At 57.1% G+C, this 19,933-nt stretch overlaps 7 protein-coding genes across 7 annotated transcripts; 5 read left to right on the top strand and 2 right to left on the bottom strand.

The window, feature by feature from the left end:
• Window positions 1-230: 230 nt before the first annotated feature.
• On the top strand, window positions 231-1,314 carry BO72DRAFT_446134 (ankyrin repeat domain-containing protein). The gene has a single exon (XM_040944225.1). The coding sequence runs from the start codon at window positions 600-602 to the stop codon at window positions 1,275-1,277; it is 678 nt and encodes a 225-aa protein (XP_040803309.1). The 5' UTR covers window positions 231-599; the 3' UTR covers window positions 1,278-1,314.
• Window positions 1,315-1,711: 397 nt separating this feature from the next.
• On the top strand, window positions 1,712-2,353 carry BO72DRAFT_446133 (uncharacterized protein). Its single transcript, XM_040944224.1, has 2 exons — window positions 1,712-2,260; window positions 2,323-2,353. Exon 1 carries the CDS (start codon window positions 1,787-1,789, stop codon window positions 1,949-1,951), a length of 165 nt encoding a protein of 54 aa, XP_040803308.1. The 5' UTR covers window positions 1,712-1,786; the 3' UTR covers window positions 1,952-2,260; window positions 2,323-2,353.
• Window positions 1,869-2,498, top strand: BO72DRAFT_41020 (uncharacterized protein). Its single transcript, XM_040942425.1, has one exon. The coding sequence runs from the start codon at window positions 1,987-1,989 to the stop codon at window positions 2,356-2,358; it is 372 nt and encodes a 123-aa protein (XP_040803307.1). The 5' UTR covers window positions 1,869-1,986; the 3' UTR covers window positions 2,359-2,498.
• A 1,099-nt stretch (window positions 2,499-3,597) lies between these two features.
• BO72DRAFT_399902 (ABC transporter ATP-binding protein) lies at window positions 3,598-7,858 on the top strand. The gene has a single exon (XM_040942140.1). It carries the CDS (start codon window positions 3,820-3,822, stop codon window positions 7,804-7,806), a length of 3,987 nt encoding a protein of 1,328 aa, XP_040803306.1. The 5' UTR covers window positions 3,598-3,819; the 3' UTR covers window positions 7,807-7,858.
• A 2,285-nt stretch (window positions 7,859-10,143) lies between these two features.
• BO72DRAFT_424820 (MFS general substrate transporter) lies at window positions 10,144-12,458 on the bottom strand. The gene is made up of 3 exons (XM_040942889.1): window positions 12,136-12,458; window positions 11,355-11,965; window positions 10,144-11,299 (listed from the first exon to the last, which is right to left on the bottom strand). The coding sequence occupies exons 1-3, from the start codon at window positions 12,408-12,410 to the stop codon at window positions 10,368-10,370; spliced, it is 1,818 nt and encodes a 605-aa protein (XP_040803305.1). The 5' UTR covers window positions 12,411-12,458; the 3' UTR covers window positions 10,144-10,367.
• A 3,506-nt stretch (window positions 12,459-15,964) lies between these two features.
• Window positions 15,965-17,888, top strand: BO72DRAFT_505375 (FAD-binding oxidoreductase; the record flags this gene model as incomplete). Its single annotated transcript, XM_040949186.1, has 5 exons — window positions 15,965-16,246; window positions 16,295-16,508; window positions 16,564-16,964; window positions 17,015-17,391; window positions 17,458-17,888. 5 exons carry the CDS (start codon window positions 15,965-15,967, stop codon window positions 17,729-17,731), a joined length of 1,548 nt encoding a protein of 515 aa, XP_040803304.1. The 3' UTR covers window positions 17,732-17,888.
• A 21-nt stretch (window positions 17,889-17,909) lies between these two features.
• BO72DRAFT_494163 (pyridoxal phosphate-dependent decarboxylase family protein) lies at window positions 17,910-19,376 on the bottom strand (the record flags this gene model as incomplete). The annotated part of the gene is made up of 1 exon (XM_040948437.1): window positions 17,910-19,376. The coding sequence occupies one exon, from the start codon at window positions 19,374-19,376 to the stop codon at window positions 17,910-17,912; it is 1,467 nt and encodes a 488-aa protein (XP_040803303.1).
• Between the last annotated feature and the right edge of the window lie 557 nt (window positions 19,377-19,933).

Here is a 19,933-nt window from a genome sequence, read left to right as displayed (position 1 = left end):
CAACGAAGGCAGATGTGATGCTTACTGATAGGAAAAAAACCAAAGAGGGATGTAGGATCAATCACGGCTTGCGAGAGGCACAAAGTCATGTGCTGTGTCTCCCCTTTGACATTTGCCATTGAATTTCATATCCCATTAGATCCGCGGTACATCAAAGATCGGGAGACGTTGCTGACCATATACCCCTCCTCTATCACTTGAAAAAGCGCAATCTCACACTGAAAAGCCTCTGCCTGTTGACTCCCTTTGCCTGCTGTCATCTCTCTTCTTCCCACTATCCATCACCAACATCCATCAACTTCTCCGCATTTCACAGGTCTTTTCCTCAACAACACCCAACAACATCCATTTCAGCCGTGATTCAAGGATTTATCAGGGCTAAAATGGATTTGTTTCGCCTTCCCATTGAGATCCTGGAGGACATTCTGAGCGACTGTGCCTCAGGATTGGAACCGGTCCAAAGAGCACCGGCGATGCCTCGAACTCCGCCTCGTGTCTAGCAAGTGGTCGTCCCCATATGTACATTTACCGAAGATTCTAATACCTTCCAATGAATAGAGAGATTCTATACCCTCATCTCGCGTTTCGCCCTGCTCAGAATGGATTGGGCCTTTTTGGAACAATTCTGGGTGATGACGAAACGCGAGGGGCTTGAAAGACTCTTTACACAGAAGATCTTGTGCGAAATCTCCGTGGCGAAGCCTGACTCCTGCTCTCTCCTCGTGCCGATCATAGATGAGTTGGAGGCACATGCTTTGACACCTACGGCAAATACAGATGATCTCGAAGACATTGTGATCGAAACAGTCAAAAGTCTCAGCCACTGTGTCATGTCGTTCCAGTGCCGCATCAAAACATGCCAGCAGTTTCTGAGTCCCAACCTTTCAAGCCTCGTGTTTCGCCATCTGACTGGGCAGGAGCTCATCATCGCCGTGTGCACCGGGCGTCCCGAGGTGGTACGCGCGTTGATCAGCCGCGGTTGCAATGTGAACACTTACGATGAGGCTGTGGGGACACCACTTTTCGCGGCTTTCGAGCTTGGTCGATGGGACATTGCTCAGTTGCTCTTGGACAGAGGAGCCAACGCAAACATTGTTGCATTTGCGAGCAACCCACTGGCCGCGGCTGCTATGTGGAGAGATGAGCAGACCGTGAAGTTTCTTTTGACGTATCCAACAGTTTATGTCAACGTGAGATGCAACGACGGCACTCCGTTGTTCTGGGCCTGCCAGTCGGGAAATCTCACTCTCGCGGAAATCTTTTTGCGTCACCCTTAGATCGATTGGCGTATTGGGAACGAGGACACCGTGACACCCCTCGGTGCAGCTGCTGGAGGAGGTTTTTTGCCGGTGGTCCAACTGTTTCTCACTGTATTGCAGGAGCAAGTAACCTATGGTGATTTGGTTGATCCCTTGTGGAAAGCAGTCCTGAAGGACGATGTCGAGATTGTGCAGCTTATCCTTGATGCACTTGGACAGCGGAAACGCAATTTCACCTCCGAAAAGCTTCGAAACACGGGTCTCTCTATGCTTTGGTGGGCGACAAGTTGCCGATGCTCGAAATTTGTACGCCTGCTCCTGCAGCGCGAGGACGTGGATCCGAACGGTAGACCTGTACCAACTGATCGCGAAGCCGGAACTCCTTTATCAGAAGCTGTCAAAGTTGGAGAAGTAGACTTTGTGCAGCTTCTCTTGCAGCAGAAGACTTGGACCCTAGCATTCTGCTTCCTAACATCCCGGATTCCGAGCATGTGACCACTCTCTACACTGCTGTCTCATACTGCGAGATGCCGATGGTTGACGTTCTCTTGGGAGACAGCCGTGTCGATGCCAACGCTTCGGATTCCCAAGGTCAATCCCCACTCTCCCTGGCGGCCCAATCTGGTGAGGTAGATATTGTCGCAAGGCTTCTCAGTCGGCCCGACGTGAGAGTGAATGACCTAGACATGTAGGAGCGATCTGCTGTGTCATACGCCGCGGAGGAGGGATGTCTGGGGGTGGTCGAGCTGTTACTCCACCAGTCCGACGTCGATGTCAGTGTGGTCGATGCCTATGGACACACGCCTATTTTCTGGGCCTCAATCAAGGGCAAGCATCAGATCGTTCGTCGTTTACTGGAACACGATGCGTCGCTAGTGTCTTCCCGCACTCCCCAGGGGGATACCTTCTCATGTGCGCGGCGAAACAAGGTTGGTTGCTGGTAGTCATGGTGTTGATCGTATTCGGGGCAGATCCGGCTGTCAGGAACTCTCTTGGGCGGACTGCATTGGCGTGGGCTGTCAGAAATAAACACGATGGGATCCAGAGTGTGCTATATGCCTACATTTTGCAGCGCGAGTTATCGATGAGAGGTGACTGATCAGCCCTTGGAATGCGCGCACATCCCTGGTATTGCCCGCTCGGCCACAATCACTTGGTCTTCGCGCGACTAGTAATTTGAACTTTTTGTTTTCTTCTGTATCTCAGGGCCGGGTTGGTTTACTCTTGTTTTCTTGTCTCCTCTCTGTTGTTCGTGGGCGATGCGATATCGGTGCCAAGCACGGTCACGTGTGACGAGCGACTGCAGCCTGAGGCATGAAAGTCGCACTGCCGCATGATTCATTTTTGTCAATTCCTGCTTTTTCTAATGCTACCCCGTACATAATAGTACGCCAAATCAGCAGGCGAATTCGCCATACGCGCCGTAGCCTGCAGCGATGCGAGTAATCTAAGAGCTAAGTGTGAGTGCTCCGACCTCCGACCGGAAACTGACTGACTCAAGCCACCCCCTCCTCTTCCTTCCGAGTGGCCTTACTTTTTGATTGCTTTTTTTTTTCTTTCTTTGCCGCGTGGTTGACAAGGAAGGTCCGGAAAAGGGAGGGAAGACTGGACTGTCTCACTTGCCTCGAACTCCACTTTGGCTCAATCCCATCATCCACTCTTCCTCCCATTTGGAGAGAGGGTTGGTGAGTGAGAGTGACTGCAGGGAGAGATGATCAGATTAGATTTCCCGAATCTGGTTCCGAGCAACGAACCAACCCGTCCACCGGTCACGTCGGTGGCCATCGAAAGACTTCTTCTGGTGAGGTGATCCAGGATCCATGGCTGGGCCGGGAAATTATCTGATCCTGCCTATCTTCTGATGCTAATGCTAGGAGAGTCTAGTGCAGTGGGACGTTCTGGGGCAGCTCACCAATGGATTGAGCGATTGATATGGAGCGGGAGTAAAAATTTTCGGGGCCCGCTGCACGTTACCAGTTGATACCAGTGGATACCAGTGGATACCACCCTTACCCTCCATACATACCATACATACCTTCATACTCTGCTTTACATACCTTAACATACTCGAACCATACGGCCATACCTCTAAGTGGGGACTGATTGATTATCTTGGACTCCTCTTGTGCTCCTCTTTTTTCTCTTCGGTGCCCATTCTTTACCCTTCTAGCCAAGCGGCCAAGCAGCTCCGAAGTTCCTCACCTTACGTAAAGCCGGTGACTTGGTCGACTTGGTCCCCTGTCAATCTTCCATTCTTCAGTAGCGGCTGCTGCTCCTTCACTCACTCCATTTCTCTTCATCTTCTTTCCCCTCTCCTTCTCTCCTCTCCCCTCCTCCCCTCCCCTTCCCTCTCTTCTTCTTCTTCTGTCCCTCCGCCAGAAGTGTGCATGCGATTTCCCTTTGCGAGTGCAGGCAATTCCTAAGGGCGTAGCACCTGCACCTGCACCTGCATGGCTGGCCACCTGTGAATTGCGCCTCACCTTTCCCCGCACTCCAACCTCCCATTCACCGACACAACCTCCTCCTCCTCCTCCTCATCCTCCTCCTCCTCTCTGTCAATATGTTCCTCAAGAAGCTGGCGGGCTTTCCCCGTCTGCTTTTGGCCGGCAATCCCACCAAATATGAAGTCGCTACACTGTTCACCGGGATCGTCGCCGCCATTGGCGCTGGCGTCCCCTTTCCCATTATCGGTATCATTTTCGGTGAACTGCTCGACAACTTCAACTCCATCTCCTGCGCGGAATCCAACGGTGAAAGCGACAGCTCCGACCAAGGCAGCATCAACCACGAGATTCTTCTGATCGTCTACCTGGGTATCGCGCAATTCGTCCTGATCTACGTCCACCTGACCTGCTGGACCCTCTCCGGGGCTCGCCTGTCCCAGCGTCTTCGCGAAAAATACCTCCGCAACCTCATCCGCCAGGAACCCTCCTACTTCGACAAGCTGCCCCCGGGCGAGGTGGCCTCCCGCCTCAGCAGTGACATCCAGACCATCCGCTCGGGCACCAGTGAGAAAGTCGGCATCGTGTTGTCCAGTATCTCCTTCTTCGTGACCGCCTACATCGTCGCCTTCATCAAGGACTGGAAGCTGGCCGCCGAGCTCCTGTCTCTGATCCCCGCCTATTTTATCATGTCCTTCATCGGCAGCCACTACATCGAGAAATACTCCGGCTCCATGTCCGACTACGCCGCCACCGCCGCCTCCATTGCCTCCGAGGCCCTTAACAATCTGGTCGTCGTCCAGGCCTTTGGCGCCAACGTGCGGCTTGAGAAGAAGTTCGCCTCCGCGCTCAAGTCCGCCGAGACCGAGGGGCTGAAGAAGGCGACCGCAGTCGGTGTGCAGGCCGGTTTCTTATACTTCATCGCCTACTCGGCCAACGGTCTGGCCTTCTGGCAGGGCGCGAAGCAAGTCGCCGCCAATGTCCGCGACGGCACCAGTGGCATCAGCGTCGGCGCCGTCTTCACCGTCATCTTCATCCTGGTCGAGGCCACCCTCCTGCTCAGTCAGACGGCGCCCTTCCTCCATCTGTTCATCGCGGGCGTTGCTTCCTACGAGAAGCTGCGCGAGGATATGGACCGCCAGCCGCAGATCGACGCCACCACCACCGAGGGCTTGCGGCTGACCGACGGCCAGGCCGAGGGCGGCTTCGAGCTCAAGGACGTGACCTTTGTCTACCCCTCGCGGCCGGAGATCACCGTGCTGGACAAGGTCAGCCTCAGCATCCCCGCCAAGAAGCACACCGCGCTGGTCGGCCTGTCCGGCAGCGGCAAGTCGACCATCGCCGGCCTGGTGACGCGGCTGTACGACCCCGTCGAGGGCCAGATTCTGTTCGACGGACACGACCTGCGCGAAATCAACACCCGGGATCTGCGCAGCTACCTCAGTCTGGTGCAGCAGGAGCCCTCGCTGCTCGATCGCTCGCTGCTGGAGAACATTGCCCACGGCCTGATGAACTCGAGTAACCCGGAGCACCACCGCTTCAAGGAAACGCTCCTCACCACCGAATTGGAGGAACTCGCCGCGGAGGTGCGCGAGGGCAAGGATCTGATGGCGGCGGCGCAGAGCCGTGGCGCCGAGGTTCTGGAGGTGGTGCAGATGGTCAAGCACGCCGCCACGCTGGCCGATGCCGACACCTTCATCAGCGCCCTGCAGTATGGATACGGGACGATGGTGGGTTCGAGTGGTCGACTGATCAGTGGTGGGCAGAAGCAGCGTGTCTCGTTGGCGCGTGCCCTGATCAAGGACCCTGCCGTGCTGATTCTCGACGAGGCCACCGCGTCGCTGGACTCGCGCAGTGAGCAGCGCATCCAGCGCGCCATCAACAACATCGCCAGCGGCCGCACCATGATCACCATCGCCCATCGCCTGTCGACCATCACCGGCGCCGACAACATCGTCGTCATGCACAAAGGCACAATCGTCGAGCAGGGCGATCACGCCACCTTGATGGCCCGGGGTGGGGCGTACGCCGACCTCGTCAAGCTGCAGGGCATGTCTTCCGCCGCGGACAAGGACGATGGCCCCGCGGCCGACAACGCCAGCCGATCGGACCAGCCCTCGTTGACGGACGTGGAGATCGAGAACGAGAAGGGCAGCCTGGCCAACACCGACGAACCCACGGAAAAGGCCCCGGTGGTGCACGAAGGTCCGGCCTCGGACGCCAGCAACACCAACGCCCCCGATGCCAACGAAGAGGTCGATCCGGAGGAGCTCAACACCCCGAAGAAGTCTCTCTGGGCGCTGGCCAAGGGCTACGCGCCAGCCCTCCGACCGCACCTCCTGTACATTTTCCTGGCGCTGATCGGCTCGGCCATCGTCGGCGGCGCCTTCTCGGGCGAAGCGGTGATCTTCGGTAACACGGTGGGCAGCCTGAACCCGTGCAAGGGGGCGTCGAGCATCAGCAGCAGCGGCAACTTCTACGGGCTGATGTTCTTCATCCTGGCGATCATCGAGTTCTTCGCCAACGTGGTCAGCTGGGCGGGCTTCGGGCGCATCTCGGAGAAGATCGTGTACACGGTGCGGGTGCTGTCGTTCCGGTCGCTGTTCGAGCAGGACCTGCAGTGGCACCAGTCCGAGGGCCGCACGCCGGCGCTGCTGCTCTCGTTCATCACGCGCGACGGCCAGGCGCTGGCCGGGCTGAGCGGCTCCGTCATCGGCACCGTCATCTCCATCACCATCAATCTGATCGCCGCCATCGTGATGACCCACATCATCGCCTGGCGCATCGCCCTCGTGTGTCTGGCCCTCGTGCCGCTCCTGCTGGGCGCCGGCCTCATGGAGCTGCGCGTGCTCGGCAAGTTCGAGGAGAAGCACGAGACCGCCTACACCAAGTCCGTCGACATCGGCGTCGAGGCCATCACCTCCATCAAGGCGGTCGCCTCGCTGGCCCTCGAGGAGGTGACTCTGCGCACCTACCGGCGCTCGCTGCGGGGACCCCGCAAGGAGACCCTGCAGGTGACGCTGCAGGCCAGCTTCTGGCAGGCGATGACCTACTTCTTGGGCAATATGGTCAACGCCCTGGCGTACTGGTGGGGCGCCAAGCAAATCTCCAACGGCAACTACACGCAGACGCAATTCTTGATTGTCGTGTTCTCCCTGCTGGTCAGCGCCTTGCTGTGGAGTCAGATGTTCGCGCTGGCCCCCGAGCTGACCGCGTCCAAGGGCGCCATGGCCCGCATTTTGGGGCTGATCGAGATCGGCTCCGACAAGATGCGCGGCAACGTGGACCGGCTGCCGCCTGCGCTGTCCGCGGACATTGAGTCCGATGCCGTGAGCAGTGAAAAGCATGTCAGCGGCGGCGGTGCGTCAACCGTGCAGCTCCGCGACGTGCACTTCTCGTACCCGGCGCGCCCGGACATCAAGGTGCTGAACGGGCTGAGCGTGAACATCCCGGCCGGCAAATTCGCGGCGCTGGTGGGCCCCTCCGGCGCGGGCAAGTCGACGATCATCTCGCTCGTGGAGCGACTGTACACCCCGTCGGCAGGGTCGATCCTGGTCGACAACCTGGACGTGACGCAGACGCGGGGCGTGTCCTTCCGGGACACGATCTCGCTGGTGCCGCAGGAGAGCGTGCTGTTCGAGGGAACGATCGAGTTCAACATCAGCCTGGGCGCGCCGCCGGGGCGGGACGTGACCCTGGACGAAATCCAGGAAGCATGCAAGCTGGCCAACATCCACGAGACGATCATGGCGCTGCCGGAGGGGTACCAGACCCTGTGCGGCCCGAACGGTAGCCAGTTCTCGGGCGGGCAGAAGCAGCGTCTCAGCATCGCGCGGGCGCTCGTCCGCAAGCCCAAGCTGCTGATCCTAGACGAGTCGACCAGCGCGTTGGACGCGGAGAGCGAGAAACTGCTGCAGGATGGGCTGGAGCGCGCCGCCCGGGGCATCACGGTTGTGGCGATCGCGCACCGGCTGAATACGATCCGCAAGGCGGATGTCATCTTCCTGATCGAGGCGGGCCGGTGTGTCGATTCCGGTACGCATGAGGAGCTGCTTGAGCGGTCGGAGAGTTATCGCGCCAATGTGCTGCATCAGACTGTTGCTTAGGGCTGTTGATGGCCCCTGTGGTGGATATATAGTTATAGTATTATGGTTTCGGGTAGGGTGGTTTTAATAATAGAATAGATTTTCGTTTCTCATTCCCCCTCTTGGTGTGGATGTACAGACACCTCATCTGCTATCTGCCAATTTGCGGAGAACGGTATTTCATGCGAGTGACCATATGAACCACGAGCTGGGGACTGTTGAGTAGAGACGTTATCAGTGTAGGTGAGATGTTGTTGTATTCATGGAGATCTAAGCAGTTCACTAAGTTGCTGCTAACTTTACCGTCTCCTGGATATATACAGGACATAGTAACTGTGCAGCAAAATGCCTCACCAACTCCCTCTACACCCAAGCCCACAGGAAAATCCTGAATTATCACAAGAAGTAAACATGCATCCTCACCCTCAACTCAAAACCTATACTCTACCTCCGCTCAAGGACATCGACCAAACAACATATGAAAACCCACCAAAAAAATACCGCAATACACCCATACCACACCGCACGGCACCGTACCGCCTAGCGCCTTGGCTCATTTATCCGCTGCCCCAACCAGCTAGCGCAGCCGAGCCCAACTATCTAATCAGATCCCGACCAGCGACCGCCACCGACCGCCACCGGGGCCCGCCCACTATCTGATCCGCCGGTTGTCTAATCAGATTGGGCCATGGTCCGCTTGGGGACTCGGGTGCAGCTGTTGCAGCTGTTGCGGTTGCGGTGCGGTCGGGGTTGGGTTCGGGTGGGGCGTACTGTGTAACGGTTTATCTGTGTGTAAGGTGGGACAGCATACAGTACGGTACGGACGGTTACACTGCAGTTGCTTGGGATTGTGTTGCACAGCAGATGCGGGTGGTGTGCGGGTATGTTGTGCTACTTTGTGGTACATGGTGGTACAGCAGCAGGTCCGGTCCGTGTGGGTGGTACTGCATTACCGTCCTGCGTGTGTACTGTACTGGTGGTAGGTGGTGTAAAATTACACCACAGATGCAGTCTACCTGGATTGAACGTCAGAGGTAGTGCATACCGTACGCCTGCAGTAGGTGGTGTAAGATTACACTACAGCTGCAGTTTACCTTGTTTGAACGTCAGTTCGGACCTGGAGGTAGTACAGCTTTACTGTCTATAGGTACGTACTACAGCAGGTGGTGTAACATTACACCACAGCTGCAGCTTACCTTGTTTGAACGTCGGTCGGGCACTCTCGCTAAAAGAACAATAAACAGGACTGTACCAACAGCCGTACCATGCGTAACCCCATGCACAGTACTCACCGTCCACCCATACATGATGAAAACCGGAATCCCTAGCCATCCCCCCCACCCTGGCGCCCTCGAATCCTCGCACCTCGCCCACTAGACTAGTCAAGCTCAGAATCCGTGGATGCGAACGAGGCACGATCAGATAAAATCTCTGCGTTTCACCTCCGGCCACCACCTCCCCATCCCATCGCCAGAATTCTGCAGTAAACAAAACAATTTATATCAATACCGCAAGTCATCAACCTACACCAACGCCGACCGAATCAAAAACTGGATTATCCATAAGTAGCGATACCGGCGCCCGGCAAGCGGAGCTGCACCTGAACCCAAGACGCACCCACAACAACATCATGGAACCCACCATCGGTGGACCAGGTCAAACTCCTCTTTCCGCCCGAATTCCAAGGCCTGTCATGCGCGTCGGCGTCATGTTTACGGAGGGGTCCACTGTCGCTGTCGCTGCCGTCGTCTGCTGAATCCGCTTTCCGCAGAAGTGGGAGGGAGTTATCTGATCGGGATCCAGTGCTTTCCGGTCACGACGCTTCGGTCGGTGGTTACACCGATAATCATACTCATAGCACAGTCGAGGGTCAACCGATGGAAGTGTGGTAGACTAGAGGTAGACTAGGCGGGAGAGCCAGGCTGGAAGCTACTAGGGACCTAGTGACGCCACCGTTCCTAGCTTTTGATCTGGAGCGGTGCTGCCTTACCTGGTCGGGGTACCGGATCGTATACGAGCAGAGTTTTCACTCCATTGCGCCCGTAGGATCCTCGTCTTTGCTCTCCCCGGTGCCAAAGGCACAAATCCATATCCCACGGGATGGACTCCCGGATGAAATGGTGTCATGTTGCACGGTCGGCAACCCCGCTGAGATTTGCTGTGGCGGTGCTCGCCAAGTCGATTCTCGCCTGTCTAAGCTTTGCGTCCAAGAGTCTAAGACTGTCCAAGACACCAAGACACAATCAAGACACCAAGACACAACCAAGACACCAAGAAAAGCCAAGTTTGATGTTCGTCCGACTACACTGTAGAACTGTATGCACTCATGCACGATTTCCCCACTACAAGACACCAGATGCAGGATGCAGGCAATGCAGATGAATTAAAACTAGATACAGAGGTATAAACTAAACAGCCCGTGGTCAGGGGCTGCGGATAAAAACGGGGTAACATGGAAAAACGGCAAAGCGCCAGGTATCTGTAGGTGGAAGCAGCGCTTCCCTCCCCTTCTTCTTCTCCCCTTTTGGTGATGGTGATGGTGATGTTTGTGTGGGTGGTGCAGCAGCAGCAGCTGCAGCAGCCTACCACACCATACCGTGGACCTGCTTCTTCTTGCGCAGGTCGATGTCGCGGATCATGAACATCCAGATGAAGGCCAGCGCGAACAGGCCGGTGCCGACGGCGAGCATGCGGGTCTGGGCGTAGCCGTAGGCCTCCTGGATGGCGGTGCGCACGGCGCTGCCGACCGGGTAGCTGAGCTGGGTGTCGATGTCCTCGTAGATGTCGTCGATGTCCGGGAGGGCGTCGGCGGGCAGGTACTTGTACAGGCCCTTCTCGAAGGTGTTGGTCCAGATGGCGCCGGAGATGGTGGAGCCGATGCCGTCGGCGACGGTGCCAACGACGTTCAGCAGCGCCAGCGTGGCGGCGACGTGGCGGTGGTCGACGGCAGCCTCGACGGCCAGCTGCTGCACCAGAATAAACACCGAGCCTCCGATGGAGATGAAGATCTGGCACATCACCAGGTACCCGACGTTCTGGTTGGGGCGGCGGAAGTAGATCATCAGCCCCTGCGCGAAGATGTACAGCGGCACCGCCCAGTACAGCAGCCAGCGGAACTTGCCGGTGCGCGAGATCAGCCAGCCGATGAACAGCAGCAGCACGCCCGACACCACGTCGAACGTGTTGTTCACGTACCCGGCGTCCGCCACCGACAGGTCGTTGACCACCTGCAGGAACGAGGTGAAGTAGCTGTCCCAGCAGTAGTAGCACACCTGGTACGTCGCGTCCAGCAGGCACGCCCCCAGCACCGTCCGGTCCGTCAGGTACTTCAGCTTCATGAACGGCACCCGCGCGAAGTAGTACTCCCAGATCGCGAAGAAGACGATCATCGAGAACCCCACCACGATCATCGCGATGATGTACCCCGTCTTCCAGCCGTGCGGGGCCATGCTGGCGATGTCGAACGGGAGGAAGAAGACGACCAGTCCCGCCGAGAAGAGGAGGACGCCGACCACTGCAAAGGATATTAGTTTGAAGTGGGACGAAAGGGGGGGGGGAAAGGGGCGTACCGTCGAACTCCATGGCCCAGAACCAGATGTTCTGGGTCAGCGTGCGGCCGCTGCGCTCGCGCACGAGGCGGCCCTCCTTCTTGGCCTTGTTGGTGTTGTACCGCAGGATGCAGTACAGCGGGGCGGCGACGACGGGGAAGATGATGGCGAAGGCGCCGAAGGCCCAGCGCATGCTCATGCCGAGGGCGTCCTCGCCGGCCTTGGGGCCCGCGAAGGCGGAGATGATGTAGGGCGACGAGGTGAAGGCGTAGGCCAGCGCTCGGTTGCGCAGCTGCGACGCGTCGGCGGTCAGCGTGTCGACGCAGAAGGTGATGCCCGAGAAGCCGACGTTGTAGAAGACGTAGCCCGCGCAGAAGGTGGGCAGGTTGTGGCACGCCGCCATGATGATCAGCCCCATCGTCGAGATGATGGCCATGAAGGCGAAGCCCTCGGCACGGCCCCACACGTCCATCATCTTGGCCAGCGGGATGAAGATGGCCGCCGTGCAGCAGTCGGAGACCACGTAGATGACATTGAGCAGCGAGTGCGAGTCCCAGGCCGAGGTGAGATAGGGGACCAGCGTGGACAGGATTTCGACTTGGAAGGCGTTGACGAAGTAGAGGAACCAGATGCTGGGTTTGTTAGTGGTGTTGTTCGGGTATGCTGATGAAGTTGCGGGTACTGAGGAGCTGAAAGAAAGGGGGGTCCGGGGGTTCTCCCCCGGAACGGGATATTGCCCCAGCACTCAGGATTGAGGTAGTCGGGAAGATGAAACCCAGGGGGAGGGAGGGGGCAGGCGTACTTGATGAAGACGGCAATCAAAGAGGCCTTGGTCCAGGTGGCGGTGATGGCCTCGACGGTGAAGGTACCGGCCTGATCCTCGGTGGATTCGGGGTGCTCCTCGTCCGAGTCGGTGTTGGTGCTGTCGGTGGTGGGGGCTACGCCGGCCTCGACGTTCTTCTCGCCGGGCAGGGCGCTGCTGGTGCCGTCGACGGGGGAGGGGGAGGGCAGGGTGACGGCGGTGCCGGCCTCGTCCGTCGTCGACCGACGGAAGGGAGCCCGCAACTTGGTGAACATGTTGGAGGGCGGGGTGGGTGAGGGTGGAACTCCGAAGGGCAGGGTGGGATGGAAGAAGTCGAGTAGGTGCAGCGCAAGGGGAGGTCCATGCCCTTTATAAAAGAATAAGCAGTGGTCATCGCCGTGGGGGGTTCTTTGCCGGGGCTAGCGCAGCGTGACTCGGAGAGCAGTCTTTTGCTGAGTACTAGGTAGGAAATGTGCTCCGATCCACCAGGCCATCTGATTATGCTGGCTGGGCATGGCTGCGTTAGTGTGGGCAAGTAAGTTTGCGCAGGAGCTACGGTGGGGCGGCTCGTTTCTTGAATTTCTTGGGTTTCTTGGGTTTCTTGGGTTTCTTGGGTTTCTTGGGTTTCCTGAGCAGTGGCTAAGGCTTCGGCCGGCTGGAGAGGGAGGGAGAGGGTGAACGGAGAGAAACGGAGCTGTGTTGGTTGTACTGTGTAGATTGAACTGTACGTCTGTATAGTATTGTAAGCTGGTAAGGGAGAGGTGGTCTCACGTATGTATGGTACGGTACCGCCAAGCGGAGAAAAGAGGGGCACTGGGATAGCACGAGAATTGGCGCCCCTCTGGCTGCATCACACCCCCTCACACCCCCCCCCCACTGTGCGTTCTCACGCCGTTTCCACCTATCGCTAATTTCTCGAACTGGTCTTGGTCTGCTGTCAGTGGAGAGCAACAAATCTCTCGCTTCGCGGTGAGGGTTTTCTCGGTGAGGGTTGAATACTTACCCAGCATCCAGTCACCAGTCGCGCAGGTTATCTGATCGCGATCTTGTCTTATCTGATCCGTGGCCCTGGTAGTATCGGATTTTTCACCGTGTCACCGGTGGGGATGAGTCTGGTAGGCCACCCAACAGTCCTGGAGCGTCTGACACAGACTACACACTAACTACACTAAGTATCAAAGTGTTCCACTAGTACGTGGCCTGGCTGCAACGTAAAGTGGTCGCATCGTGATAAATAATTATCTGACTCCCCACCCGAGAAAACTCTGTAGTCTCCGACCAGCGAAGTGACCACTCGATGAAATGACTTGGTTGAGGAAAATTCAACATTCGCTCGAGAGACTTTGCTTGACAAATCTGAATTCACAATACTCCTCATACTTGGTTACAGTAGTCTCAGCTACATTTCTCGAGTCCCGCCTTCAATAGCAAAGTCATGGTTATGTAATGTGTGAAGTTAGCTAGCAGGACTGGTCGGATGCACCCAGCATTGGATGTGACGGGATTGAATCACTTCTGCTATTTGGCATTCGGCGTCACTTGGTCTCGCCACGGTCGCACCAGGCCACACCCGCTACAGCTTGGAGATGTGATGTCTGCCGGTCGTCGAGTGGTTCCTTGACGCACTCCATGCACCACCATGATCTGGTGCACTGATGGGCTCGCCTTCGAGTGCAACTGGCGGCCCCCTTGCGTAAACGAGATTGCCTTCCCGGTTGCTATCCACACCCCCTTGCTAGTTCGCCCGACGGTCGAGTTGCCGCGACTGGCGCTGGTAGTGCCGTTTCTTCTAGGTACACGCCCGACGCTGCTCGCATTTGGGAGGTAGCCCGACGGCGAGAAGTTCGGGCGGATACACCTGTGAGAGGTGGGATGACCCCGTGAAGAACGGTGGCTGCATGGTTGGCGAATTGCATGTCGTCGTGCCACATGTGGGTAGAGAGGGATGTTGGTGGTGTCTGGGTGCTCCAGTCCGATGATGGGTGATGGCGATAGAGGCAGGCTACGAGTCAGGAAGGTGGCGATGGCAGTGATGATGGTAATGCATCTGTCGATGGCGGATATTGCCTTCCGTCAAGTGGTCTTTGAGCTTGTCTCAATGGCTCACGTTGGAGGGGCTCGAGCTCAGTGGCAATCAAGCTGCCCGGGATGCTGCTGTTGCCGCAGGGGCACACACCCGTCGGACTAGTCGGTGGCTCTGCTGGAACTGGCAGGGACTAGAACTACTAGTGTCATCATGACACTGGGTAGGCCGGCACCGGAGCCCACGAGGCTAGGGGACTGGAAGGATGATAGCGCGGAGGTAGTCGGTGAGTTCACTGGCCTGCTGCCTGCAGCTTGTTGCTGTTTCTGTTGGCCGACAAGTCCGGCTGCATCTCGCGCTCATTGTCAAGTGTCGTCTGCGCAGAGACCGATAACACCTTCAGTAGACCATACGGATTTTCAACTCAGCATTTGGTAGCATCACAGACGACCCCACTGGGAATCAGAAGGTTGGAGCCAATTCCAGACCGTTAACGTGCTGCAGCCCACTGCAAGACTTTAGCCGGTGTGGAACGATGCTTGAGTTTTCTTCGCAGTGGGGCTGGACTTTGGGATGACGCCAAGGACTAGAGTTGATCGTTTTGTATGGGAGTCTAGGGCCAGGGTTGGCGGAAGCGTGACATTCAGGCTCTCTTCTGTAGGCCGAGATTTGATTCTTGGAATTGCAGTTGTTGAACTACCCCCATCGCAATTCAACCGTCGTTGTGTAGTTGTGCTGGATTTGACTCACTTGAAGTGTGGACTGGTACTGCAGAGGGATTGGCTTGAATGATGCGGTCGTCGTCTGTAAGGAAAATATATACAAGGGTAGAGCCACGAGGGTAAGCTTTGGAGACTCCTGTCGGGGTGGGTTGGCGTGGCTTGACCTACTCAAGTAGCTTTTGAGATATCCAATATACAGTTTGTATATCCACCAGGATCTCGACACAGAACAACTTACAAGACCTGAATCTCGGCCTCGTTTCGATGTGTCAATAGTATATTCAGACTTGCATCCTATCTTCAGCCGAATGATAGACATCAATCCTTGAGATCCCGGAAGCTTTACTCGTACCCCTGATATAGAGGAAGCTGCGAACATCAGCGCCTTGGGACTAGCCGGCGACCTGCAGGAAGGGTCGATGTCCGACTTATAAGACCTTTCCTTCATTTTTGCGCTCACATGTACGCGAAGGGAGATATTCAATCGATCTCCACAGTGGAATTGGCAGAGCTTGATATAGAGGTTTATACAGGTTTGTGCAGGGGAACGCAATCCCTGAGTGTGACGGAATCGAGGTCACACATGATCTGTATCTTGGATTTCTGACTTCAATTTCCCTGCTGGTCAACTGTCGGCCCAAATCTAGTTTACAAGATGGATTTCAATCTCTGGCATGTTGCCAGATTGCCAGATGTATGCTGTTCAGCACAGCGGGAGTGTCTAAGCTGTTCGAACTCTCGACCATAGCCTGCCGAAACTCACCATACACTGCGCGGCGCACGATCATGTGACCGTGTCTGCAACATATGCAACTCCCTCAGGGCTCTGTTGTATGAATGGCGCTATGAAGTAGAGAGAGCGAGTGCAAAACCCGAAAGTGGCAGTCGCAGTAAAGGGGGTCAGCGCTCATTGCTCCTTCTCTCCCAGGGCTCAGAGCGTGGACTGTATCACCACCTGCCCTGTTGGTGCCACTGCTGATTCACCTCGATCCCCTATCTCGTCGTCTGCCCATCTTCATACTTTCCTATTACTCCCTTCACACTTCCGGAAAGGTTTCTTAGCTTATCTTGTGTCTTGAACATCATGCAGTTCCCTATTCTCATCACTTGGGCACTGGTCCTTCTGGCGTCCCTGGGACAAGGATCGCCGACCGGCTGCGTCGATGGCCTCTGTCTCATGACGCGAGCTGGACTGACGGCATTCCAAGTTGAAACCGAGCTTGGCCCACTACTATGCGACGCCTCCAGTGTCTTTGGCCCCGACGATCCTCGCTGGCTGGGTGCGACCCTGCGATATGACGAATTCCTGCCTCCCCAGTTCACAGTCATCGCCCAAGTCGGCTGTGAGTCCGATGTCTCCACCGTGGTAGGTGTCCTCCGTGGTGTGAACCGACTATTGGCTAAGGTGAAGCAGATTCAGTATGCGAACAGAAACAGCATTCCCTTCTACACCGTCAATCGAGGCCACGGGTGGCCGATATCGCAGGGCACATTCCGAGGGCTGGGAATCGACCTACGCCTGTTGCAGGACGTTACCGTACACCACACGAGACAGACTGCCACTGTGCAAGGAGGCACTGAGACACAAAACTTGATCGATGCGCTTTGGAAAGAGGGTCTAGTTACCAGTAAGTGCCTGGTACTCCTCCAAAATCTGGTTAGCTGACGTTGGCTTCGCCCTAGCGACCAGTATCTGCGCGTGCATCGGACATGGTGGCCCAGCCATCGGTGGAGGTCACGGAAGATATCAGGGCCAGTATGGGATGATGAGTGACAACTTTGTGAAGTTGAATGTAGTTCTTGCCAATGGAAGTTCCATCGTCGTCTCCAACGATTCCCATCCGGACTTGTTCTGGTCGATGAAAGGGGCTGGCCACAACTTCGGTGTCGTGACAAGCCTTGAGATCAAAGTCTACTCACCCCCGACCCAGACCTGGTACTTTCGAAACTACTTCTACACGGAGGATAAGCTCGAAACCCTCTTCCAAGAACTTAACAACCTCACAGGCAACGGAACCCAGCCGCTCGAGCTGGACTTCCATTTCGGCCATTACGAGTGGAACCCGCTTTTCAACCTCAGCGATGTGAGTTCTCAGACCCCTGCGTTGCTGCGGCCCCGACTGACAGTGACGAGGCCGTGATTTGGTGGTCATTCAATTTCCTTGGCTCCGAACGCGAAGCAGAAAAGTACCTGGCGCCCTTCGACAGTCTCGGTCCGATCAACGTTGTCGGAGGCGCCGTGCCCTATCCCGCCATGCCGGATGCGACGCGCAATGGCAGGGTCAGTCTGCCCTGTACGAAGGGACTATCGAAGATGATGTCTACCACCGGTCTCCGGACATTCAACGTGACAGCGTGTCGTCGGGCGTATGAATTGTTCAATGCGTACTTGAAGGCGTACCCAGCACTCAAGCCGTCCATTCTTCTGTTCGAGGCGAATAACCCGGCAGCGGCCCGAGCAATTGATCCTCGGAGCTCCGCATTTCCCCATCGTGATGATAATAGTCGGGTGTACGATTTGGAATCCTCCCCGTGCACTACGACCCAGAAAGTGGAAAGCTAACGCTCGCGTGCTAGACTTGCTATGATAGCTTATTTGCCCACCCTCCGTCTTGAGGAACCCGCATCGCAACTTGCCAGCGGCATACTGGACGCTATGCTCGACGGCCAGCCAGACAGAGTGCCAGCGACCTATGTCAACTATGCATTTGGCCATGAGTCGCTGGAGTCCGTATACGGCTACGAGGCATGGCGGTTACAGAAGCTACGGGCCGTAAAGACCGAGTACGACCCTGGCAACAAGTTCTCCTATTATGTGCCCATCACCCCAATTGCCGAAGATAGTGCATGAGTGTTACCTTGTGTATATATCTGAGCCCAGGAGAACCTGCAATGATTCCATGAAGGAATTACTCCCTTGGAAGTGGAGTTTCATTAGGAAGCGACTATCTTACTACACGCTGAGCAGCACCGAATTGAGTGGATAGGGATGGGGAGGGGTCTATGGAAATATAGGCTCGACCATCCCACTAGAAATCCTTACCTACCTGTTTCGCATTCTTGTCTATTTGTTGAATAAGTTGATCGATATCTTGCTCGCTCAGTCGCGTAGTGATGCAACACACCCTGAGGCCCACGACTCCTGACACGCGAATAGGGAAAATGCCTGCCAGGTTGTCTTCGACCAGTGTGTCCGAGATCTTAGTGTTGATTCTATCTAGACCCTCCCCGGAGCACGTGCCGGGATTATACCGGAAGGTCACAATACCAAGCTTCGCATGCGTGAGGATCTCCCACCCCTCTCGAGCCTGCAAGCGAGCTTGCACTGAGTCCGCCATGTCAATGCCATAATCGATCATTCTGCCAATCCGCTCCTCACCCAAGACTCTCAACATGAACCACAGACTCATGGCTCGAGCGGGTCTGGTCAGCTCCACGCTGAGATCCCACGGCTCAGGCTGCTCGCTCAAGCCGCCAGCCTGCTGATCCATCAGTTCGGACTGCACCCCGAAGGTCGAGCACAAATGGCCCCGGTCGCGAACCAGGAGCATGCCGCAGCCGAAGGAGGAAAAGAGCCACTTGTGCGCATCCCAGGCGACGCTGTCCGCGGCGCCGAGCCCGGCCACGAGACGCGCATGGGCATGCGACAGCGCCACCGAGGCGCCGTACGCCCCGTCGACATGCAGCCAGAGCGACTCTCTCAGCGCGATGTCCGCCAGCTCGGCAATGGGATCCACCGTCCCGGTCTCAGTATATCCGCAGGTCGCGACGATCATGAACGGGAGCAACCCCTGCCGCCGATCGGCGACCAACTGCGCTTGCAGATCCCCGACGTCGAGCTCGAAGACCTCACTGCAGCGGACGCGATGGACCTGGCGGTCGGCGAACCCGAGCACGCGCGCCATCTTGGCGACGGCGTAGTGGGCCCGCTCGCTGAGGTAGATGACCCCGCGCGCGGCGCCGTCGAGTTTCTGGTCGCGCGCCACGGCAATGCTCATCAGGTTCGCGACCGACCCGCCGGACACGAACACCCCGCCCGCCGTGCGGGCCGGCAGGCCCAGCCGCGCCGCCAGCCACCGCAGCAGCTCCTCCTCGACCACGCACGGGCCCCGCCCGACCTTCCGGCCGCCGCCGTGCGCGTTGAACGCCGCCACCAGCACGTCGCCCACCCAGCTCAGCTGGATCGTGCCGGACGGGATGAACCCGAAGAACAGCGGGTGGTTGACGCGCAGTCGGTGGTCGAAGATGGTCTGCGCCTCCGCGATGACCGCCTCCAGCGGCTGTGGAGGGCCCGGCCGCGCCCATCCGCGGATCTGCGTGAGGTCTTGTGCGCTGGTGTGTTGGGTGATGGGTGCGTCGTGGCTCGGCGGCGTGATGTCCAGCAGCTCGGTGAGGAGGTGCTGGATTCGCGGCCAGTGCGTTCGGATCTCGTGGTCGAGTGCGAGGATGCTCTCCGGCACCGGTGGGGACGGGCTTGGGGCGGTATGCGAGGTCATTGTTTTGCGATGGAGTGTGGATTTGGGAGTCTGGGTGTGTACAGCTGTACAGCTCGGTGGGGAAGGGGTTGCGTTGGGCTGTGCCGTGGACAGGTAGAGGCCTGTGTACGGTGACATCAACCGGATCGGCTGGGCGAGACCGCGTAGACAAGGTCAGTCCGGGGAGAAGCCCCCGTCTCATTGTGGGGACAATGCTGTCTCTGACTCCGTCATCGGCCGTGCATGGCCCAGGAAGTGGTGGCGGTTTGGTACTGCATCAGGTTTTCTGCTCGTCGGGTCGAACTCTCTTGGTCCCGCGGAGGGGAAATCAGGGTTGCGTGTGCCGCGGACGATCCATTTGGGTTTTCGGACCACTTCGAATCGTTGGTTCATCCGTCATCGGGGTGAGGTCAAGGGCCTAGAATGAGATTTTGCATTGGGCAATGCGATTTGAGGGGTTGGTGGTAGATGCCTGTTGCTGCATGGCGTGTGTGCTGGAGCCCTGATTGAGTCTGCGACCGGTCGGGCAGTTTTGGGTGGTTGATTGTCGCCGGGTGGATGCGACTATCTTTGTCAGA

Source organism: Aspergillus fijiensis (assembly GCF_003184825.1).
Source record: "Aspergillus fijiensis CBS 313.89 unplaced genomic scaffold BO72scaffold_13, whole genome shotgun sequence".
NCBI lineage: Eukaryota > Fungi > Ascomycota > Eurotiomycetes > Eurotiales > Aspergillaceae > Aspergillus > Aspergillus fijiensis.
This window is presented reverse-complemented; position numbering and strand designations above follow the sequence as displayed.